General features: G+C 57.0%; 10 protein-coding genes across 10 annotated transcripts; 5 read left to right on the top strand and 5 right to left on the bottom strand.

Moving 5' to 3' along the window:
• Window positions 1-353: 353 nt before the first annotated feature.
• Window positions 354-2,159, top strand: PHSY_003687 (H+/nucleoside cotransporter; the record flags this gene model as incomplete). Its single annotated transcript, XM_012334304.1, has 1 exon — window positions 354-2,159. One exon carries the CDS (start codon window positions 354-356, stop codon window positions 2,157-2,159), a length of 1,806 nt encoding a protein of 601 aa, XP_012189694.1.
• Window positions 2,160-3,013: 854 nt separating this feature from the next.
• On the top strand, window positions 3,014-4,624 carry PHSY_003686 (alpha-1,2-mannosidase; the record flags this gene model as incomplete). Its single annotated transcript, XM_012334303.1, has 1 exon — window positions 3,014-4,624. One exon carries the CDS (start codon window positions 3,014-3,016, stop codon window positions 4,622-4,624), a length of 1,611 nt encoding a protein of 536 aa, XP_012189693.1.
• An 84-nt stretch (window positions 4,625-4,708) lies between these two features.
• Window positions 4,709-5,860, bottom strand: PHSY_003685 (hypothetical protein; the record flags this gene model as incomplete). Its single annotated transcript, XM_012334302.1, has 1 exon — window positions 4,709-5,860. The coding sequence occupies one exon, from the start codon at window positions 5,858-5,860 to the stop codon at window positions 4,709-4,711; it is 1,152 nt and encodes a 383-aa protein (XP_012189692.1).
• Window positions 5,861-6,136: 276 nt separating this feature from the next.
• PHSY_003684 (hypothetical protein) lies at window positions 6,137-8,350 on the bottom strand (the record flags this gene model as incomplete). The annotated part of the gene is made up of 1 exon (XM_012334301.1): window positions 6,137-8,350. The coding sequence occupies one exon, from the start codon at window positions 8,348-8,350 to the stop codon at window positions 6,137-6,139; it is 2,214 nt and encodes a 737-aa protein (XP_012189691.1).
• Window positions 8,351-8,751: 401 nt separating this feature from the next.
• Window positions 8,752-11,328, top strand: PHSY_003683 (possible membrane trafficking adapter protein; the record flags this gene model as incomplete). The annotated part of the gene is made up of 2 exons (XM_012334300.1): window positions 8,752-8,876; window positions 9,558-11,328. The coding sequence occupies 2 exons, from the start codon at window positions 8,752-8,754 to the stop codon at window positions 11,326-11,328; spliced, it is 1,896 nt and encodes a 631-aa protein (XP_012189690.1).
• Window positions 11,329-11,799: 471 nt separating this feature from the next.
• PHSY_003682 (serine/threonine protein kinase) lies at window positions 11,800-13,725 on the top strand (the record flags this gene model as incomplete). The annotated part of the gene is made up of 1 exon (XM_012334299.1): window positions 11,800-13,725. The coding sequence occupies one exon, from the start codon at window positions 11,800-11,802 to the stop codon at window positions 13,723-13,725; it is 1,926 nt and encodes a 641-aa protein (XP_012189689.1).
• A 145-nt stretch (window positions 13,726-13,870) lies between these two features.
• Window positions 13,871-16,168, bottom strand: PHSY_003681 (hypothetical protein; the record flags this gene model as incomplete). Its single annotated transcript, XM_012334298.1, has 1 exon — window positions 13,871-16,168. One exon carries the CDS (start codon window positions 16,166-16,168, stop codon window positions 13,871-13,873), a length of 2,298 nt encoding a protein of 765 aa, XP_012189688.1.
• A 1,330-nt stretch (window positions 16,169-17,498) lies between these two features.
• On the top strand, window positions 17,499-18,329 carry PHSY_003680 (histidinolphosphatase; the record flags this gene model as incomplete). Its single annotated transcript, XM_012334297.1, has 2 exons — window positions 17,499-17,899; window positions 17,993-18,329. 2 exons carry the CDS (start codon window positions 17,499-17,501, stop codon window positions 18,327-18,329), a joined length of 738 nt encoding a protein of 245 aa, XP_012189687.1.
• Window positions 18,330-18,499: 170 nt separating this feature from the next.
• Window positions 18,500-19,267, bottom strand: PHSY_003679 (hypothetical protein; the record flags this gene model as incomplete). Its single annotated transcript, XM_012334296.1, has 1 exon — window positions 18,500-19,267. One exon carries the CDS (start codon window positions 19,265-19,267, stop codon window positions 18,500-18,502), a length of 768 nt encoding a protein of 255 aa, XP_012189686.1.
• Window positions 19,268-19,694: 427 nt separating this feature from the next.
• On the bottom strand, window positions 19,695-21,695 carry PHSY_003678 (PKHD-type hydroxylase; the record flags this gene model as incomplete). The annotated part of the gene is made up of 1 exon (XM_012334295.1): window positions 19,695-21,695. The coding sequence occupies one exon, from the start codon at window positions 21,693-21,695 to the stop codon at window positions 19,695-19,697; it is 2,001 nt and encodes a 666-aa protein (XP_012189685.1).
• Window positions 21,696-22,755: the final 1,060 nt, after the last annotated feature.

The following is a 22,755-nucleotide window of genomic DNA, read 5'->3' as shown; positions in this document are numbered from 1 at the left end:
CCGGTGCGCCGGTTTTTTTGATTATTTTTGGAGCGGGTTCGCATGCCTCTGCTACGCCTCCTGGACCTTGTCTATCTAGACCTCCGCTCGCTTCAGCATTCACGACGACCAGCCTTCGTTCCTATATCACCTGGCCATCTCCTCCCCAACTACCGCCTTCGCCCTCTTCAACCTTCCTACCTCGTCTCCTCCCCCTTCCGTTCGTGCGCTTGCCCCTCCCTTCTTGGCTTTGCTGTCTTAGCCAGCGCACCCCGACATTACGGTGGCAATCCTCCATTACCACTTAGACGACCCCCTTTCCACCACACCCTCCAAGATCGCAACAAGGAACAATCGGTCCTGGTTCAAGAATCATGTCGTCCGCTCCTCATTCCGCCACTCAGGACTCGGCTCCCCAGCAGCTCGCCAAGGATGCTCCTATCGAGGAGCACGCCGCCACCAGCAGCGGCTCGCACCACGATGCCGCTGACGACAAGATCGCCTACTCGGCGTCCGATCGCGACATCGAGAGCACCGGCCGCCCTCCTGTCGAGGCCATCGAGCCTCACCCTCAGGGTGAGCCTGGCCGTGCCGGCAAGCTGTGGCACTCGATCCGCACCCACAAGGCCACCCGCATCGTTCTGGATGTTTTCCTCATCTGCCTGATCCTCGGATGGTGGTTGCCCGGTATCATCCGCCCGGAGACCCGCCACCGATGGGTCATCACCACCATCTGGTCGTGGTTCTTCATCCTCCTCATCCTCTTCCACAACGACCGGTACATCCCCAAGGCTCCGTTTGCAAAGGCCATCGGCGCCGCGTGGACCACCTGCGCCGCCAAGCCCTTCAACATGCTCCCTCACTACGGCAAGATTGGTCTCGGCTGGGTCGCTCTGCTCGCCCTCTACTTCGGTAGCGCTTTCGGTATCAAGGAGGTTCCCCAATCGCGATACGCCGACCGTGCGCGTTCGCTCTTCGGTCTCTTCCTCATCAACTGCTTCTTCTACGCCATTTCGACGCGCCGCGCTTCCATCAAGCTCCAGCCCGTCATGACCGGTCTTGGTCTGCAGATGATCATCGGCCTTCTCGTCTTCAAGACCGGCGCCTTCTACAGTGTCGCCCAGTGGCTTGCCTTCGCCGCCGCCGACTTGCTCGCTCAAGGTCAGCTCGGTGGTGCTGCCTTCTTCTGGGGTAACCTCGCTGGTCAGCACTACTTTTTCATCGACACGCTTTCGTCCATCATCTTCTTTGTGGCGCTCGTCGTGCTCCTCTCGTACCTCGGCATCATGTCCTGGGCCATTCGCAAGTTTGCCTGGTTCTTCTTCAAGCTCATGGGCATCTCGGGTGCTGAGGCTGTCGTCGCTGCCGCTTCGCCTTTCATCGGTCAGGGTGAGAACGCCGTGCTGGTGCAGAGCTTCCTCGACCTCATGACCAACGCCGAGCTCTTCCAGGTGCTCACCTCGGGTTTCGCTACCATCGCTGGTTCCGTCTTCCTCGCCTACGTCCAGATGGGTGTCTCTCCTACCCACCTCATCACCGCCGCTGTCATGTCCATCCCCGCTTCCATCGCAGCTGCCAAGATGGTCGTGCCCGAGACCGAGACGCCCGTCACTGCCGGTTCGATCAACATCCAGATCAACGAAAAGTCGGACGCTGTCGACCCTCTGCACGCCTTCTCCAACGGTGCCTGGCTCGGTGTGCGCGTTGCTGCCCTCATCTTCTGCAACGTGCTCTGCATTGTTTCGCTCTTGTACGCCGTCAACGGTGTCCTGACCTACATCGGCAACTTCTGGACCATCAACAACCTCACCCTCACCCTCATCCTTGGCTACATCCTCTACCCCTTCGTCTGGTGCATGGGTGTTCCCAGGGCCGAGCTGCTGCGCGTGGCCCAGCTGCTTGCCACCAAGATTGTCGCCAACGAGTTTGTCGCCTACTCGGAGCTCGCCAAGATCAAGGCCAGCGCCGACCCTCTTTCGGCCCGATCGGTTCTCATCTCCAACTTCATGCTTGCCGGTTTCGGTAACATTGGCTCGCTGGGTATCAACATTGGTGTGCTCTCGGGTCTTGCGCCCAGCCGTGGTGGTGCGATCGCGCGTCTTGCTCCGCTCTCGCTGGCGACCGGTATCCTGGTCACCTGCTCTTCGGCTTGCATTGCCGGTATCCTCGGTACCAAGTAAAAAAGGTCCGCTATCTTTCGCCCCGCATACCCTTTTCGGGCGACCGACGGCTCAGTTTCTTTTTCCCTTAACTCTACACTGCATTGCCTTGTCGATGCTGTATCATTTTGTACTTCTACTGTTCTTCCATGACATGACGTCTGTATTCGGATGCTTTGGGTTTTCTCTTTTCATGCGTAATCGGCTATCCCTCAACCAAGACTTTTGCGAAGTGTCCGTGTGTCGTTCTTGCTTGTGTCATTTTGCACCTGAGGTTGGAGCGTATAGCATACAGTTCACCGCGGTTTCTCGAATCCACCCTTTTGCGGCTGAGCCAGCTGCTGCAACGCCTCATGGCGCAACAGCATCCCGGCGTACAGACCTACGGTGCTCAGTCCCAGAACCAGGACCAGCGATGGGATTGTGATCGCCCACTTTCGATCGGGGATCCAAGCGATCGATGCGACGACGTCATCTGGTAGGAATGGCTGTCAGGAGCAAATAATTGGAATGTGGTACAATGGTTTAGGAACGCCGTCGGTGTGAGTGCGAGGTGAGATGCAGCGCACGGAGGTGTGGAGAGAGATAGCTTACGAGGATGATGGACCATACCGTGTAGACACCGAACAGAGCCGATGTGAAGAGCAGGATGAGGGTTCCTACTTTTCTGTTCGCCCCCTGAAGGAAGAGATTTGAGTGGATCGGAGGAAGAGTGAGCACGGGTCGGTGAGATGTGAAGGGGTTGTGGCGAGAGTCCCGCATTTACCTGTATTTGAACGTGTTCCTCGGACTGGGGCATAGTATGCACTGGTGACTATGTCAGCATCATTACGGTAGGCAGAGTCGGATAGAGGGAGACATGGGGGTGGATCGAGATGAAGGAGCAGTTCGAGCGGCAAGATGATAAGTTGGACCCTGAAGCTGCCAATCCGGAAATCGGCGTTGGGTGCTCGAGCCCCACATACTGCACCCTTTCTTCTCTTTCTCACTTTGGCTTCCTCATCCTTCTCGCCATCTTTCAGCCTCTGTCCTTGCGGCTGCTCAGCTGCGTCGCAGCGATGCCACCACTTCCTTTGAACGGCTCTTCCTACCCACCCTCGACCTCCGCTTATCAACCGCTCCTGAACGCGGACGACCAGGACGACATCGAAGCCTCCCATTCCTCATCACGCCGCGTTTCGCGCCGCACGTTCTCCTCCTCACCATACCGCGCACGAGCCAATGACCCGACCGACCTCTTGCAGACGTTTCTGTCAGACACACGGTCAACGGATGCTGCCGGAACTTCAAAACGACTGTATCTGCGAATCACGGTGGGGGAGGGGAGGAAGAAGATCGAGCTACCGCTGCCGGTGATGACGATGCAAGACTCGCTGCCATTCGCACTTGCTGATGACGTGCCTTGTCTGCGAGGGCTACCAGGCAGCGGAGCATGCGGATGGAAAGAAAAGCTATCCGCACTGGTCCACGAATTGACCGGATCCTCAAGCTCCACCTCACACCCTGGTAAAGCCTCAGCGCTTCAAGTGTGGAACGCATCCCACTCCAAACCCCTCTACGCAACACCCGAAGAAATCGATCGATACCACACTCGCCTCCGCAACTCCGACTTACATCCCTGGACACCTCTCAACACCACCACCACCTCCGCTACCCAACCCCCCTCCACCCACACAGCGAACCCGGACGAAGAAGTCGACAAACTCTTCACCGCCTCCGGTTCGCAGAGCGACTTCGACCTTTCCTCCGTATTCTCGCGCTCGCGACCACGCAAGGCCACGCGGCTCGTGTCGTCGGCGCTGCAGGAGGCGTTTGAGAGGTTCGCGGACGACCGGCATTTTTCCAAGTGGTTGGTGTGTAGAAATGTGGTTTGGGGGTGGCATCTGGAGAGGCTTCGGAGGAAAGTGGAGGAGCTTGTGAAGGAGGTCGAGGTCGACAGGAAGGGTAAGGGTAAATCGGTGGATGTCGGGGCGGAGGAGAGGGTGGAGGTGAAGGTGATCGGGTTGGACGACGAAAGAGTGTATCACGTGGTATGGAGTCCCATCGTCTTTCTCACGAGCAGAGCACCGCGGATGTTTGATTCGAGGATATCCTTGCTCGCATTGATGGGCTCAGGGACGGCATTCGTAGTAGCAGTGGTGTTGGGCATGCTAAGCAACACCCTGCTCATCATTGTCGTCCTGCTAGCGCTGTGCAGCTGGTCAACGCTGACGTGGTTAGTGCGGACTCAGCAATCTTGCGTATACGATACGGTGGGTACCGCATGGTCGTTGGCACCGAGGTGGGTCAAGGTTCCGGATGTGGATCCGGCGTGGGATCGTGAGAGGGTGGTAGAAACTCTCAAAGTGGACGCGGGCAGCGGAGGTCCAGTGGGTAAAGTGGAAAGGAGGGGACCTAATGGAGATTGGTTCGTCCAGAGAGGGATGGACCCCGAAGAGTGGTTGCAGAGTTACCGTGAGCGGCTGATGCAGTGGGTTCGAGAGTGATGGACTGGGGTAAGACCATCTAAAGTTAATCACTACTATTGCTGTACTTGGACTGCTGTCTACAGCTTGTGCGCCGCCTCGGTGTCAATCTGCGTCATCTCCCAAGCGACCGCCTCTACTCAAAGTATTCCAGGCGTTCTTCCTCCGCCTTTCATCCTCACTCCCCTCTCCTTTCCCTCCTCCTTCCTCCTCAGACAGTTTCCCGTTCGGATCACCCCAATCGACATACGGGCTGATCACCGAATCCTGCGGGTGAGCCTTGCTTCTCGTCCCCGGCGCCATTGATGTCATCTCATCCAGTATCCTCGCTAGACTCGGGTTGACCTGCGTCGATCTATCCTCCATCGTACTCGACGGAGGATACTGTCCCCTTCCCGTCGGTGCTGCGCTCGGTCTCGCTGCAGGAACTCCGAATCGTTCTGGCGGCCAGACGATCGCCTCGATCCTACTCGTGATCAGTCCCATGGGTACGGGACCGAACTCCCTACTGTCTCTGCTCTTGTTTCTCACACCGCGCGGTACGCTCTTTCCGTTGACTGTCCGCTCCAAGCTTCCCGGAACAATGTCCACCGCTGCATCGCCCTCCACCCAAACATGACCTGGTGGAATCTTGATCCGAGTCCACTTGCCCGCTCCTCCATTCATCCCAGGAGCATACACCCTCACAGTATCTCCGGCCAATGCGATGATTCGTTTGGTAAGCAACAGTCGCGGATCTAGCGGTGAGATGAGCGTTACGATGTCGCCGGCCTTGAGCTTGTCCAGCGAGACTTTGATGGTGCGGTTGAGAAGGACTACGTCGGAGGTGATCGAGGTAGTAGAAGGCGGGCCGTTGAATGTGGGTGACATGGAGGAGCCGGTTACGTTGCCGAGACTGTATAGGTGGGACGTGACGAACAGGGAGACCGGGATCCAGCCGAGGAGGAAGAGCGTTCGGTTGAGGCGGCTGCGCGGTGCACGGGAGTGAGGACGTAGTGGTGGACGCGTAGGATCGGCGTCGAACCCATGATAGCGGGACGATGATGCTCCAGAGGAGACTTTTGAAGAGGAAGAAGACGCATCCTTGCTGCTGCTGACGGACGCATTTGAGGAGTCAGTGGATGGAGAAGCATCATTCGGTGGAGAGGCGCTAGAAGTGGTCGGCGAAAGACGATGCGATACGCTGACTGAGCATTGAGCGACACTTGACCCCACGCATGGTGGTATCCGCGCCGCTGCAACCAGTTTCAGCATCATATGCCACCTCGAGTGATCAGATCGTGATGGTGGAAGCGCAACACGTCAAACATTGAATCGAGAAGAATTGAGTAACCGAGACGCCAAAAAATGTGGAGCACCCGATTCGCTTCCTATTCCGCGTACGATCAGCCCACGCTACTCAAGCAATTGCTTGCCATACTTGACTCCTCAACGACGACGATGCGGCGACACAATCTCACACACACTTGAGCATAGAGCGAAGAGTATATTAGTAGATGACATCGTGGCACGCACCGCTCCATTGCCGCGTCATCAACTCATCTCCTTCAACTTGGCCTGCGTATACTCCTGGAACCTGGCATGCTCCTTCCACACATCCTCCATCGTCACCTCGCCTTCGCCTCTGGCCACCCTCTGCGCATTCGTGTTCGCCAACAGCGCCGCGTCCGCGAGCTGCGGATACCTGATCAAGAACGGCAACGTCAACACCCACGTCTTTTCCGAGTTGACATCGCCGTCTCCCACCGACAGGAATCGACAAAGATCGATGACGACGCTGTGCGTGTCCAACTGAGGCATCTGGATCATCTTGTCCCTGATCGAGGGCCAGGGCAGGCTGTCGATGGCAGGGTCGTGTGGGGTGGACAGCTGCGATTGCGACATCTTGAGCACGGGAGGTAGACTGTAATTTGGATTCAAGCGGTAGTTGTTCATGTGGTACGTGAGCTGCAAAAATCGGTCCGCCTTGTCGTCGATGTCGTAAGGCGAGCTGCCGTCGGTCGAGCCTCTACCGTTGCCTTTTACACTCAGATCGCCTTCGTCCCATTCGTTGGGCAGACGAATGTATGCGATCTTGGTGTGAGGGTTGGTAGCTTCGTCGTGCTCGATGAATCGAACGTCGTCGTCATCCAGCCGGTAGTCGTTGGGAAGGTTTAGAAACGATGTGGCGCCTCGCTTGGCCCAGATGCGGTTGACTTGAGCAGAACAACGTGCCCAACGACGACGCAGGTTTCGCATGTATTCGGGTGGAAGGCGACTACTGCTGGGGATGATGAGTGTCTCGACTCCACCTATAACACGCGAAGGCGATATGTGGGTTGCACCGACAGGCGCGGCTGTAGGAGCAGCTGTCGATCCCATGCTAGGAGCGCCCGACGTTTGAGCAAAGCCAGGCGCCGAGGGCGCAAAGCCTGTACCAAACGGAAGGAAGTTGGATGCGCCGCTCGGAACGATCGGACCACCACCGCCGTCGCCGTTGCTGGTCGGGGCGAAAGTATTGAAGCCGGTCGCATTTGCTTGCGGAAAGAGGTTCTGGTTCACACCCGCTTCGTTGGGGAACAGCGAGGCTAAGCTGGAGAGGTCTGAATTACCGCCTCCGAGCAGAGTCTGAGCAAACATGGCGTCGACGCCGATGGAATCCTGTCTGGGAAATCCAATCTGAGTTGGCTGCCAAAATTGAGTCGGAAGTGTGTAGGGCATTTGCGGTTGAGGTGGCGCCTGCTGCTGCTGCTGTTGTGCTGCGTCCAACTGATTTGTGCCCATCATCTGAGGCGAGGAGGTGAATGGTTGACCAGGTGCCATCATGCTCGATTGTGCGGAAGGACTGCTCTGGGCGGAGGAGGCGGTGGCCGGATTGGAGCCGGAATTGGTTGCGGTGATCTGCACATCGTCGGTCTTGCGTTTGCGTTTGGCGTTTTTGGAGGATGCGTCATCCACTGACCTCTTCTTCTTGTCGGCGGTGGTCGCATCCGAACTTGGAGTGGCGTCGTTGCCATTTTTCCCCTGTGCATCTCGAAAGTAGTTGATGAGCTTGCTTTCGGGCAATCCGTCTGCGGGGATGTTGCTCTCCTTGCGAATCTGTTTGAGCGCCTCGCACTCGCCTGCACCTGGCCAGTTGGCCCAGGCTTCGGACATGACCTTTTCGCTTGAAGAGTTCATGGTTGCTTCGAGCATCTCTGGAGTCATGCCGGACTCGACGAGGCAACCTCCGATGCTTCGCTTTCCGATAAAGTGCGCTAGGTTGCCGACGATGCCGCGCAGAGTGTTGTTCTCGGCAAGCAGGTGACGCAAAGCGAAGCGCAGGCGGTTGACTTGAGTATCATGATCCGAAGAGAGAAGTTCGACCCTGGCCTCCAATGCACGGATGTACTGCTGTTTGCGCTGGCGGAACTCTCGTTGAGCGGCTCTGTTCTGCTCCTTTCTGTGTTGAGCTGCCCTGGCATCCTTGCCCTTGCCAGCTGCAGCAGAGCCGCCAGCAGCCTTCTTTCCCTTTGCGACCTTTCCATTCGCTTTCTTTCCAGTGGCATTGGCTGGTGATCCGCCGTCTGCGTCTTCATCATCGTCATCATCGTCTTCGTCGTCGGTGTTGGCAAAGCTGGCCGATGTCATGCTGCGTGAAAGACCGGTCAACGAAGGCTGTGGACCGAGCGACATGGCGGTCTGGAAGCCGCTCGAGATGGCGCTGGGAGAAGCATCTGTCCATCGATCCATGGGCGAGCCGGTGGGGCCGCGATGCGCTGGAGGCATGCTTGTCGACAATAAGCCTAGCGGATTTTGCCACGAGGCACTGGAGAGCAGAGATGTGGAGGGATGATCAATGACTGGTCGACGGTCTTGTGCTTGGTGGTATGCGGGTGTGTGCCACCGTATTTGGTCGATCAAGCCATGAAAGCCTCACAGAAGGAGTGATGAGAGAGGAAAGGAGAGAGACGGCGGTGGATGATGTGTGATGAAGGTTGGAACAGACCCTGGCCGTCCTTTTTTCCGTATGCACGTTAGTGTCGACACGCAGGCGGAGCTGCTGCAACAGAGAAAAGAAGGCGCACTTTTTAGGCTTCGGTGGGACCGCAACGTTGAATTCCACCTTGAACTTTGGCTTTGCAATTCTTAGCCGCAAACTCACACACAATCTTCACATTTGTTGGTCGATGAGTGCACCGAGTCAAGAAGAGCGCTTCAATCGGCTCCTCAGACCTCGTCTAGGCCACGTTCGGCTGTCGGACGCATCTGGCTCCGGAAGCCGGTACGTCTTCCGAAGTCGCCGCGTTGCGCTGTAAGCCGTGATCTGCTTTATAACACCTGTACGGTCCGAGCGGCTGCGCCCGTCTTTCGCTTACAATGCTTGATGGCACCGGCAGATGGACAGGAGCAGAAACCGGCATTCCGCTTGCCGTTTCGAGCACGGTATCTTCGAGGCCTCGCTGTGGACACGCCGACGACGGAAACGACGCTCGGTCCCGTTGTCCTCGTAGACCCGTGGGGACCAATCGAGCCCACCGAAAGGGCGGAGCAGACGACTCTTGCTTACCAACGGCGATTCGCCACGAGGCCCCCCTGGGTGTGTGAACCATTGTTGTAATCGGTCGAGGCTGCTCTTCAGTCGCAGTTTTGGATGTTAGAGTGCCAGAAGCGGTTGCACGTCCCTGCCGCTCGTAACTCGAAGTAGGTTCGGAGTGAATTTCGGCGAATCGAGCGTCGCAGCACAAGCCAGCTTAAGCACACACACACACACAGAGCCCGCCGCGTTTGTTAATCGAGCGATTTGGACCCCGACAAGAGCTCGCGATTCTGGCGAGCAGCGCCCAATCCCTCTCTTCTCCGCACAGACAACGCCTGCACGCATCTCGCATGGCTGCTTGTCTGTCGTCAGCGCCCACGTTTTTGATTCTCAGCTAGAGCTTCGGGCCTCATCTCGCCGATATCATCGACCGCCGAGTCTGTCGCTCCCATCCAGCCATCCACAACCATCACCCTCTCTCTGCCGGCTCATCTCCATTGCAGACACCGAGTCTGGCCGGTACACATCCATCATGCTCAAGGAGCTCACCGACCAGGCCCAAGGCTATCTCGGCAACCGCAAGCCCTTCAGCGCCGTGACCGACTGGATCGATCGACTATGCACCCAGCGATATGCCGAAGAGGAGTACGATGGCATCCCCGAACTCGTCGAGGCAATCAACCTCCAGTCCACCGGTCCAACGGAAGCAAGCCGCGCTCTGCGCAAGAAGCTCAAGTACTCGAACGTGCACGGTCAGAAGCGTGCCCTCATCATCCTCAAGGCGCTCGTCGAGAACTGCGGTCAGCGTTTCCAGACCACGTTTGCTAACGACCAGCTCGTAGACCGTATCAAGATCATGTCGCAAGACCAGCTGGTGGATGCCTCGGTGCGTAGGCTGCTCATGCGTGTCCTGCTCTCCTGGCACCAGCAGTTCAAGGACGATCCCTCCATGAGGATGGTCGCCGGTCTCTACGCCGCCTGCGGTGGAGGCAAAAAGTCCGAGGCGCAAAAGAAGAACGAGGCTGCCATAGCCTATCGCAAGCTGCAGGAAAAGCAACGCATCGAAGCGCAGATCCGAAGCGATCGCAAAGCAGCCGAACAACTTCAGAAGGAGGAAGACAAGAAGAACAAACTCAGAGGCAAGAAGGGCGTCAAGCGACCCGCATTCAACTTTGAGCAGGAGAAGCCCGTCATCCTGCAATCGCTCGCCATCTCGCAGCAGGTCGCCACCGCACTCGTCAATGCGCTGCAGCACGTCAATCGCGAAAAGGAGAGCGTCACCGAGAACGCGCGCGTTCAAGACTACCTGGTCAAGACCAAAGTTGAGCGCAAGAAGATCATCCGATATGTACAGCTCGTCAAGGATGAGGAGTTCCTCGGCTCGCTCATCTCTGCCAATGATCAGATCATCTTGGCTCTCGAGCTGTACGATCGTCTCTCCAAGCCAGCCGATCTGGACTCGGACGACGAGGAGCCGCTGGCTGCCATTTCGGGATCGGGTCAGACGGCCGAGCAGAAGAACGCGGCGCGCATTGCTGCCGACGATGCCGAGATCGAGATGGTGCGCAAGAGGATCGCGGATGCACGACTCAACGCGCCGGACAGCGAGTTGGAAAAGTTGCAGACGCGACAGAGGGTGCGTATCGAGCGTCACAACTCGCGTGTGGGTAGCATGCGAAGCTTCGATATGAGTCCACAGCCTACGGGCGCTGGAACTAGTCAGCGAGCAGCAGCCGGCGGCGGAGCCCTGAACGACCTCATCGACCTCGACTTTCAAGAGGATCACTCTGGCGGCGGCTACCATCAGGCGCAGCACAATAGCGGGGCGCACAGCCGACGAGGTACCATGGCATCCGAAGCAGCCGGCAGCAGCACCCAACATGGTGCCCTCTCCGACTACAGCGACTACGAATCCGAAGACTCTGCCGACGAACGCCACCATCAGCAAGTGCCTGGTCGAGCCCATCAGCTCGCGGTGCCCTCGTCACGACCTGAAGGAGGATCTTGGTCCAACCTCAACGACTCTGAAGAGGAGGAGTGGCTGCGAACCACGCAGAACCATCGACCCAGCATCGGACCCGGATTCAGTTGGAACGAAGACGAAGACGCCGACGACGATCCTTTTGCCGATCCCTTTGCCGACGCCAACAATGCCGCTGCTTCGGGTAGCGGATGGGGGATCGAACGGCCGCAGAATCAGCCTCGAAAGGAGTGGGGGGTGGTGTAGACGCCGACCATCGCTTATCTTCCATTTCGTTTCACCTTTGATGAGCCGCTGTTTTCATCTGTTTCGTCGCATCATCTCTACTCCTGTTTGAACCTGCAATACCGATCTGGGCTGTGAAACTCCGAGAAAAGAACGTGTGGTTCGGCAAGAGGCGTGACTTGTGCACACAGAGACGCGCTGCATGGTGGCTTGCTTGTTGGTGTGTGTTTTCAACCAGAAAATGGCTCGGGAATCAAGTCCGAGTCTCAAGTCGAATAACTTAGCCTGGGCTCAGCCATTACTTGCCTTTTCGAGCCGTGCCGGTTCGGCCCAGGGTCTCGCAAGAGAATCACGCTGTGCTGTGCAATAAAAATGTGAAACACACACACACGCACACACACGCATGCTCAGCTTTCAACTTCCTTGCACGTCGTCTCCATCCGCCTTCCCCTAACATCAAAACAACACTGCTCTTCGTCTCTGCCGCGCACGATGAGTGGACGCGAGAGAAACGCCCAAGCTGGGCCCAGCGCACTTCGACACCCACCACAGAACCCAACTTCGTCCAGCTGGACGATGTCACTCTTCGGTGGACGACAAGCCAAATCCACCTCCAACAACCTCGGCTGGGGTCTACCGACAGCATCGTCCGCATCGTCCGCACGCAACCGCGAAGAGCGCGAATCACTCATCGGTCAACCCAGCGGCGACGACTTTGATGACTCAGACGCCATCTCTTTGCTCAGCAACATTGCCGATCGAGACTCTTCTCGTGGAGGTAGCGCTGCTGCACGACGTCGTGCACGTGCTAGGTCCAGAGCGCAAGGTCGAACTTGCGGAACCTTTTGGTTCGATGTGGAGGACTGGAGCAGATCTTTGTCTTGCGGGCTGCTCGGGAGAGGTCAGCGTGGAGATGGTGCTGGTCCGGCTAGACAGAGGGCTGCATCGATCGGCAGTGTAATGAGTCGTGGTGCCAGAAGGAACAATGCGCCGTCGTCGGAGGAACAGGTGGTGGCGACGTCGAGACACTCGCGCTCGCACAGCAACGCGAGCACAGACAGCGCTGGCAGTCTCGCTGGCTCTGGGTTTGCAGAGATCGATGCTGATGCAGGAATGCTGGACGATCGCGACATTGCACGATTTGGAACGCAACCATCACCAACGGAAGAATCCGAAACAGAAGCAGAGGCGGAAGCAGCCCGAGCGAAGGCGACAGCAGAGGAAGCACAAGCTCGAGCTGAAGCTGAAGCAGCTGACGTTCTCGCCGCAGCAGAACGTCAAAAGGCGCTCGAAGCAGAATCCGCACGCCTACAAGCCGAAGCTGAAGCTGAATCCCAGCGCCAGAAGGAAGAAGAGGTCCGATTAGCAGCAGAGGAGGAAGCCGCCATCGCCAAAGCTCGTCGCAGGGCCCAACGCAAAGCTGCCAAAGCTGGATTGTTGCAGTTGCAGCAGGAGACGCAAGGGGCGCAGAGGTGGCGCACAGAGGCCGAGGCCGAAGCTGCGGCTGGAGGATTCGCTTTCGCCGATGCTGAGGGTGATGAGTCGTACGAAGGCGGTGCACAGCAGCAGCAGCAGCAGCAGGAGCAGCAGCAATTTCAGTATCACGATGCAGAGTACGGCTTGGAGGAGGAGCACGAGCAATATGGCGATGCCGAAGAGGCCAGTGGGTACTATGCGGGAACGGTGCAGGAGCAAGGGCCAGGAGGAGTGGTGCACCACCACCATTACTATCACTCTGCGCCGCCCGTCGTGGAAGAGGAGGAGTTCCACTATCCCGCACCAGAACCGCAGGTCCACGATGCAGACGCCTTCACCGAAGATCGTCCGGAGCCTGCGACGACGGACAAAGTCTCTGAAGACGAAGCAGACATCGCCGGGCTTTCGTTCGGCCGCAAGAAATCGCGACGCAACCAATCCGGCAGCGCCGGCTCTCGCAGCGGCAGCGGACTGCGACCGGCCCACACCACCGGCGGATCCTCCTCCGGCGGCAGTGCATCCGGTCTCCCACCCGCGATCTCCGCATCCTCCTCCTCCTCCTCCAGCCGTGCACCCTACCGCGATCGTCCACGACGTCACGAACGCACCACCTCGAAATCGTCCACCTCCTCCTCCGGCATCTTCTCCGCCGTCCATCCTGGCGCGGCGTCGACGGCAGCCACCAGCGTCACGTCGTCGGGCGCTACGCCGCTGCCGAACCTGTACGAGGCGCAGTCGGTGTATCCCGCCGAGCAGGGTGCAGATGTGGAACACGCGCAGTTCGGGAAACCCGAGGTAGACGCAAGCGAGTTCGGCGTCATCACGGCCGGAAGTCATAGGGGTGGCGCGGGGAGGGTCAAGAAGTCGTACAAGGATAAGAGGCACCAGCCGGGGTCGCAGGAGGAGCACGAGGGCAAGTTCGAGGGCTTCCCTGGTTTCTGAGTCGCTCACAATGTTATCATCTCCCACCACGGCTTGGAACGCATTTCCAATCACACACATCGTCACATCCTTGCAAACCAACCGATGCACATTGCTAAAACTTGCTGGAACAATATTACCCTCCTGACGCAGTTGCGCGGGTCTCTCAATTATACTCGTCGTACAAGATCGTCTTTCCGACGCTCGCGATCCTCTTTCTCCTAGCACCACCCTCCTCGCGCTGCTCTTCCTCCATTGCAGCGGCGGTGGCCTTGTTCTCGTCGCCCCAGAAGGAGTAGCCGCTCTGACCGATCTGGTTGTTGCTTGCTGCACCGGTCTCGTAGTCCTGGCTGTAGCCGTTGCTCTTGCTGCCGATGGGCAGGCCGGTCCTCACATCGCACTCTACACCGGCATGGTCGATGTACGTAGATCTGGAACGGACGTTGGCCGCCTTGTACAGCTCGATGATCATACCCTGAGTTTGGAGGAGGTACGCCTCGAGTGTGTCTAGGAACCGTTTGGTCTGCAGATGCTTGGAAGAGGCGCATACGGTGATACCGTCGTCCTTGATAATGTATCCGATACCGAAACCGTCAGGAACAACGGGACCGAAACCGAACATTCGCAGTGCAGGGTTACCGCAATTGGATGTGGATACGACGGTGTGGTTCAGCTTCGCATACCCCGCATCGGTGAAGATCTTGGGCGGCGTCGAGGAGGAAGACGACGAAGCATTCCTCTTCCACAGATTGTGCAGCGCGTACAAGTGTCGATCGTGTCCCTGGCCACCAGCGCATGCGCGGCTCAGCTTAGAGTGACCATCGCATGCCTTGCGCAACGCCTCGATCTTGGCTTCGACCTTGGCCTCGCTCGAGATGTACGTCTCGACAAAGCTGGCAGAGTGCGGCTGCACCGTTCGGATCGCCTCTGTGCGTCCGTGCAAAAAGGCTTTGGTCATGGCCGGCTCGTAGGTCGTCTCGCACCGTCCGTACAGCGTGTAGTAAGCCGCCTGGAAGGCCATCTGCACAAACGCATCGGGCGAAAATCGATGCCGGGTGATGAAGTTCTTGCCGTACTTGTCAAACTCGAGCACTTGACATTCGTTCTGACAGATGAGATCCGACAATCGAGTCTCTCCATATCGAATACCATCGGCCAGCTTGGCGGTCAAATTCCATTCGAGCTTCTTGGGAGCGGTAGCCTGGTCGACGTCCTGCGCTCGCTGAGCGTCCACTTCGCTCGTGGTTCCGTTGGCCTTCTTGCCGGCGCCCTTGGCGAATGGACTGGTCTTGGCCTTGAACAAGCTCTTGGTGGCAGAGTTGATGGACTTGGCGAATCTCATGATGAGCTCGGTGTACACATCCGCAGCGTAACGCAGTACAGTGTGACCGTCCACGCCCGTGTGTTCGAAGTTGATGCCTGCTGTACCGTTGGCACAGACGATGATCTGGAGCTTGTCGTACCATCGGTTGGTGCAGGTACCGGTCTGGATGCCGCGTTGGAGCCTGTAGGTACCGCAGAGCATGTTGTTGCTGAGCTCTGCTGCGTCGGCTGGCTCGGAATCGTCCATGCAGACGACAAAAAGGGCGCTGTCGACGACCTCGAGGCACTTGCGGTTGTGCGAGTCCTCACGCAGGTGCTCGCGGTACATGGACCAGATGGGACGCTTTTCGGTGGTGAGGATGCCGACGCTACCCTTGGCAACGTCTTCGAGCTTGGTCTGGTCGGCGTCGCGTATGATGGCCTGCAGATTTCCAAGCATGGCACGTTCTGTGAGCAGCGGACGGTGTTCCTCGTCGAGCGCCTCGAACCAGTAGATCTGACCTCTGCGCATCACGACTATGTGACGCGACTCGGGCGCGGTCTCCATCCTGCACCCGTTGGCCGTGGGAATACGGGAGGTGGAGAATAGACGCATGTACTGGAACATGTCCAACGGCGTACCCCTGACACTGTCCGGTTCGAGCACGCCCGTTCGGAGATCATGGATGAACGCCAAGCTGGCGAGGATGAGGTTAGCGGTCCTCATCAGCTGGTTGCCGCGTGTAGGTGTAGGGTCGTCTTCCAAGATGAAAAAGGGGTTGAGGTTGAGCACGACGGAATCGGAAGCTTGCAAGTAGCTCTCGTCCCAGAACTCCTCGATGTAGCTGGCTCGTGTACTTGCGTATTCCTGAAGCTGTTTCTGGATGACGGGACCATCGTTCTTGAGGAAATCCTCGACGACCCACTTGGTGGTGGCGTGCTGTTCGGCGGACTGAAGCGCTTCCAGACTAGAGAGGTAGCGTTTACATGTGTCTTCGAGCGTAGGGATGGGAAGGTGAGGGAGCTTGGATTGTCCCTCGAACGTCTTTCCGCCTCCGATTCCTTCTTTGGCACCACCATCGGCTACGGCGACCGATTTTGCCTCGACCGCCTGTGCATTGAAGACATCTTTGGCTTCTGATGACATGAGACCTGGCGCCATTGTGGATCGATCACCGGAGCGAGAGTTGAGGAGGGGAGGCGGGTGTGGGTAAGAGATACCTAGATGGGGCGCACAGTTGCTGGTATCAGCTGCGTGAATGCCTCGTTATATATGTGAAGTTGAAAGCCGAGTGGAGATGGGACGAGAGGGGAGTGAAGAAGAGAGGAGAAGCGACCCCATCGAATGAAATGGATGCGGGGAAGATGGCTGCGCGGTGATGCTTTGGAGATCGGCTTGAAGCGGAGGTTGGACAATTCGGACATGCATGGCCGAACAGGCGACACGACTCGAGGCGGCACGCAGATGGACACGGAACAGTCAGCTTTGCATTCTCGTCTTGCTCTCATTTGACCGGTGCGTCTTTCCCTTCCGCTTCCTCTCCATTCTCTTGGCAGAAGGGCGCATTCGGGATCTCTGTTGGAATCTCGCCAAGATAGAGCCAAAGAGGGAAAAAATGCCAAAGTGTCTCGAGATGCGGTACAGTCACGCACGGCCAGCTAGGCGAGGCATCAACAAAGAAAAAGTGGAGGCTTCAGGGTGCAGCTTTGCCTCGTCACACGGCAGCACGCCGTAAAGCCTACACAGACCAGCAAGCGAGTCTCGTTTCTACGTAAGAATCAGCTAGCTCACGAAAACCTCCTATCCCGGATCGCCAAGATCGCACATGTGCTTAGCTCCATCCCTCCTAGCCGTTTGGAGAGCGTACTTCAGCTTTCGACAGCCGTGCCACCACTGGGTTGCCATCAGCTGCCTTTTTATGCCTCACAGAGGAGAGCAGTGCCCAATGATAGTTGACACCAGAGCCACGGTCTCGAGTTCTCCAACCAGAGAAGGATCAAACAGTCTGCGAGGGAGTCTAGACCAAAGACTGCGCACTCGAATCGGAGTTCCCGGAGATGTGTCTTCTGTCGACGGTCATCCCGTCAAGATCATGCGCGACCTTTACGGGATGGCCGATGCAAGACCAGAAAAGTGCGGGGAAAAGGAAGTCGAGCCAAAAGTGATTCGCCGAACTCGAATCTATAAAATTCCGCGCGGGACATTTTGAACAATCAGTATCGGGAGACGATCTCGATGCGATCCGCTCTCCGGACGATTTGGACCCTGAACGTGCTGACGATGGCGCAGGCATGCGTCGTGTTTGCATGCAGAGCGCCAAAGATCAGCTCATATTTCGCGAGATTGTGCTTTGCAGCTCTGTTTCTTTCGGCTCAAACACCGGCATACTTGGCGTCCATGACATACATCTTGGATATTTGCCTTCATCTCCATAACACACATTCAACCATCAAGCTGATCGACAGCTTCCACGCCATCCAAGCCTCCCAACATGACAGACGTCGGCGCAACCTACACCGCCGCGGATCAGCCCGCTGGAGCGTTCGATATCGACCTCCCCTTCACCAGCTACGACGAATCCCACCCGCTCCACTTTTCCTCCCGACCATGCAACAAATTCGACGGGTTCTGGTACATCGTCGGCTCGTCGCTCCCGCTCTGGAAGCCCAAGAAGAATGTCGTGATCCGATACGTCCCTCACCCGGGCGCGAAACCTGACGAGGTCAAGTTTGCCGACGAGATCCGATCCGAACCTCGATCCAAGAGCGCGGCTGATTCGGAAGCTGTCCAGGCGTCAGGGTTGCAGTCTAAGTGGAAGAGGGAAGAGAGCTGGTTCAACAAGGCTTTCGGCATCAAGGGAACCAACGTCTTGCAAAAGAACGCTAAGAACGGGTAAGCTTAGACGAATTTCCTCTATCGCTCATCTTGAAGTTTTCCATTCTTTCTGACTCTTCGCGATTCTTTGAAACTTCATTGTGACAACAGCGCGTCCTACCAATGGACAGGCAACGGACTGCTGCGCTTCTTCCACTCCAAATGGCAGGTCATCGGCTACGGTCCTTACGACCTCACCGACACCTCGCGTACCAAGTTCGACTGGGTCATCACGTACTTTGAAAAGACACCTGCAACTCCAGCCGGCATCGATCTGTACGTCCGCGACCCTAGAGATATGCCAGAATCCACCTACAAGGCTGTTCTGGATCAGATGAAGGCGTTGAAGACCAAGTACGAGCAGGAACCGGATAGCAAGAGGAAACAGCTGGCGGGCGAGCTGACGAAGCTGGCCGAGGAGTTCTTTGACATTCCGCACGACGTGTGAGCCGCGACGGCCCATCGTCGCGCGGGTCTGACGGCGGCAAGTACAATTCGATGATACCCTTTAATGCTACGTCTGTCGGTCGTCGATGTGGTTTGTTCGCGTGGTTGTGTGGTTGAGAGATGAATCGAGAATGTTCTTGTACAAATACAGTTTGTGTTGGTCGTTCTTCTTCAACTCCAATCGAGATCGTCGTCGTTGAACTTGCTCCACTTGCCCGCTCCCACCCCACCATTCAACGCACTAGCGTCCAACAGCGGCTTCCCATCCTCGCCCATCGGACCGCTCGCATCGATCGGCAATCCGTCCGCACCCAACCTCCCCTCCGCCCTATCCTTGATCGCTTGCAACCAACCACCCTCGTCGATCCTCTCCGTCTCCTGCGCCGCCACCCTACGGAAGTAGAAATCCTTTCTCGGATCGTACTTGATGCGGTCGTCGCGAAGCATTCGGTTGTCGACACGTGCGTCTTCGCCTTCCACGCTGAGCACTGCTTGCGGAGTTTTCGCGTCGATCACCTGTTGCATCACGTATCGAGCCAGAGAGTAGGTCAGTCGTATGTGAGAGAAAGGAGAAAGTAGAAAGGAGAGTAAAAGGACGTACGTAGTGGTTATCGCAATGAGGACAGAATTCATCGGACTCCTCGTACTGGGTGAGATCCTTGCGGAACGCTTTGCGACACTTTTTGCAGATGAATGCCATCTCGATCGTTTTACGCAGTCCGTGGTCTTGGCTCTCAGCGTGACATTCCGGGCACTGTCGAAGCGAAAATGCATTAGAGATGTCAGTTCCAAGGTCCTCCTGGAGCCGTGAATCGGTACGGACTGGGTGAGACTTACGTCGAAGAACTTCTGACAGCACGGTGCGCGGATCGACACCTGTGCGTTCAGAATGTGTTTGCTGTGTGTGTCGTTGTCCATCAGGATGAACAGGTCAGTCATCAGTGCGCGAGAGTTTGTAGATGGCAGAAAAGACGTTCTTACCACATGATGAATGCGCTTCTGCGAAGCCGAAGAAGTAGCGTCTGAGGTACGATGGTGGGTGAGAGGAGCTTCAGGAAGGCGATTCGAAGAGGATGCCGAGCATCTTCCAAAAAATCCGTCGGGAAAAAGTGTGTAACACACACGCGATGCCGGCAAACCAACACTTTACGCGCTTTCACCTCTTTCTGCACGCTCTTGTTCCGTCCGAGACACGCTTCGCCGAGAAACCAGCTTCGGTTTTCTTCTCATCTAGGTTTGCAACAACTTGAACTTTTGCACACGATCAGAATGTATGGAATGCTTGCAATGAGTCTGTAGTGATAAGGTAGTAGGATGTACAGGGAGGCAGACACTCTATCCATCCATGTTGGGACTTGGCAGCGCATCAAGCCTCGTTCTCTTCGTCCTCCTCGACCTCGATCGCGCCGATCTCGTACTCCCCAATCACATCCCACCTCGATCCGCCCGCCGTGGCAGCCAGATACTTGACGAACCGCATCACGCCCTCATCCCTCAGCACCACGCTCAACGTGTTGAAGCTCGGCGTCAGGTTCAACAGCACGCCGTCAAAGTCATCATCCTCCTCCTCCCCGTCATCCTCGATCATCTCCACGATCTCTTCCTCCTCATCCTCTTCGTTGTCAGCATCCTTCATCTCGGCATCGGCTTCCTCTCCATTCGCCTCCTTCTTCTTGCCGCTGTTGCCGCTCTGGTAGACGGCAGGGTCTTCTTCGCCTTCGTGCGGCGCCATGTAGCATTCCCAGCCACCGATGTCTCCGCTCTCCCACTTCGCTGCCAGGTCTTTGGCTTGCTTCAGCGACAGCAGCTTGGATGAAGATGGTTTTGGTGGCGTTGGTTTTCCCTTCTTGGCTTTGCCGGCGAGACCTCGTGGACCGGCTTTACGCTCCTCGTCGAGCGAAGGCTTGGAGGCATCGGGGGTGAGGTTGAGCGTCACGTCGAGTACAGGCTCCGTGTCTGACCGGGCGAGCGTGTAGTCGAGACCGGGACGGAAGCGCCTAGCCTCGATGGGGCGTGCGCCTAGCGGTACGAGCTGTGTGATGTTGGCGAGGAAGTGTCGGAATGCGTCCGATGGGAAGAGCACCGTGCTGAGCAGTTTCAGGAGTGTGCTTGCGTCAGTGGGGAGTGGGTTGGGGACAATGGCGGTAGAAGATGCGATCTCGCCTGCTTTGGCTGGTGCAGCCTGTTCTGACAGTACGGCGTATCGCTGCTTGTGCGGTGGTCCGGCGATATTCCATTGCTTGGCCTCGTCGTTGGCATCGGTGGCGCGGTCCGTTCCGACACCGTGCGATTGGATCCGCGTCGACTCTTCCCCCTTGCCCGCGGTCCACCACTGGAAGCCATCCTTTGCATCCGACTGCCTCAACGCCTTCTCCAGTGGCTGTGCGATCTCCTTCTTCAAGATGTCCGAAAGCAAGATGTGCGAGTCATCTCCAAACTGCTCGAACAGCTGTTCCTGCGTCTTGGCCACCAGATACGCCGGGTTGAGGAACTGCAACAGGAACTTCTTCTCGTCCTGACTGAGTGGCGAACCGGGCAGAGGCGTCTCCAGGTGTTCCGGGTAGGCTTGGAACTGTTTGGCGTTTTCTTTGGCGGACAAGCTTTCGAGACTGCTCATCTCCTTTTCCACTTCTGCCTCCTTCTTTTCGTCCTCAGTCGTGAATCCTTCTTCGCCTTCTTGCGGCCGGTGGAACCAGCCGGAGATGCTGAGACGAGACTGACTTGGGTGAACTACCTCTTCGACCGAGTGGAAGGAGTGGCCCGGTTGCACGGTGAAGAATGTGAATTGGTTCCACTTGGGAGGGATGATCTTGCTGGGCAGATCGTCTGGTGTTCCCTTTGTCTTGACAGGATACAACTCGAGCGCACCGCCCCACTCAGGCTGCCATGGCTGCTCCGGATCTGGCAAGTAGAGGATGTACGACACCCTGCGTGTGGAGATGACATCGTCATGGTTCAGCAGGTGGCACCCTTGACGGTAGTCGTTGATGCTCATGTCCTTCTTCTTTGCGGACAGCGGCCCACATCCCGTGACGCCTTGCAGCCAGCTTCGGAACTCTTGCGAGTAGATAGCGTTGCGTACGCGGAGAAGGTTCTGCAACCTGCCGGCTTCCTCCTTAGGAAGTCCATCGAGGTTGGCCAGATCACCGGTCTGATTCACCTTATAGATGTCGGTTTCCTTCTCGGCAAATCGCAGCTCCGAGATAATTTCTTGCCGGGTTGCCTTGAGGAGGTCTTCGTCGATGAGGGCGGGGATGACGGCGTGCTTGTACGGTGCGCTGGACTCGTACTCCTTGTTGAACGTGGAGACGGTGGAGGGCGAAAGGAGGTCGGGCGCAAAAGCCGATGCGATATCGGAGGAAGCCATTGTGTATATCGATATGACTATCGTCAAAGCGCGGATAGGTCTCGAGATCGACAGTGGTGGTGTGGAAGGCAAGCGGACGTTGGACGCTCCTTCGCATGCTTTCGAGGTGGAGGAAGATCTTCTCAAAAATTTTGGACGCTTTTTTTTGAGCGACTTCCAGAGCGAAGGCATGGTCTAACATTTGCTATCGCCGCCAAAATTACCTTTGCTTCGTCGCCGTGAAAAGACGTTCGGAAGCGAAGCTGCTCTTCGACACGTCTGGGGTAGAAGCGCTTATCGGGATCGTCTGCTCGCTTTACACCTCCTTACCCCACACTTGCTTATTTGCCGCATCCGTGCCGCCGTCTCGCCCATGCTAGACAAGTGCGCCACTGACTCTTCCGGTCTTGACTGCAACGTATTCCCAATTAGCCCAGCCTTTCTTGTCTGACCTTGCAATCATAGAGACTCGTGATCACCACATCCAGCTCGTCCTTTCACGGACAGCATTAGGGGACGACTTGAACGAGTGTTTGACCCGCCCACAGACTGCAAAGATGCGACAAAGCGAGCAAGCCGCGCTTGCATCTATCTCGCTGAGCTTTTGAGAAGGTTTGCAGGGTCTATTGTATCGCTGAAAGTGAGAATCTGAGACACGAGAGTTCACCGCGGAGCAGCGAGCATTCCAGCTTTATTGCGCCCAGTCGCCTCCACACATCAAGACGCTGCTCTCGTGAAAGACGCTGCTTGTTGGACAGCGTGGTCTCGCATAGCGCAGTTCGCTCACATGATCAGCTTCTGTCGTTCGAACGTCCATCCATCCGACGAGTCCATATAAACCGTACACCCTGTCCTGCGTTCACCTCGCCCAGCATCCTCACCACGGATCCAATCTCTCGTATTCTGGTTTGTCTCCAAACCTCTCTCTTACCCACCAACGACATATCCGCAACCCTCTTTGTTCCCTCTTAAAGCTCTCTCAAGATGGGCAAAGACGACGTTCAAGCGGACGAGTCCAACCTCTTCCAGCTCATGCTCGACCAAGCCGACGAAATCGACTTTTCCGACCCCTCCCTCCCGC

Source organism: Pseudozyma hubeiensis (genome assembly GCF_000403515.1).
Source record: "Pseudozyma hubeiensis SY62 DNA, scaffold: PHS38, whole genome shotgun sequence".
In the NCBI taxonomy this organism is placed as follows: Eukaryota; Fungi; Basidiomycota; class Ustilaginomycetes; order Ustilaginales; family Ustilaginaceae; genus Pseudozyma; species Pseudozyma hubeiensis.
Note: the sequence above shows the minus strand (reverse complement) of the source record. Positions and strands in the feature narration are given on the sequence as shown.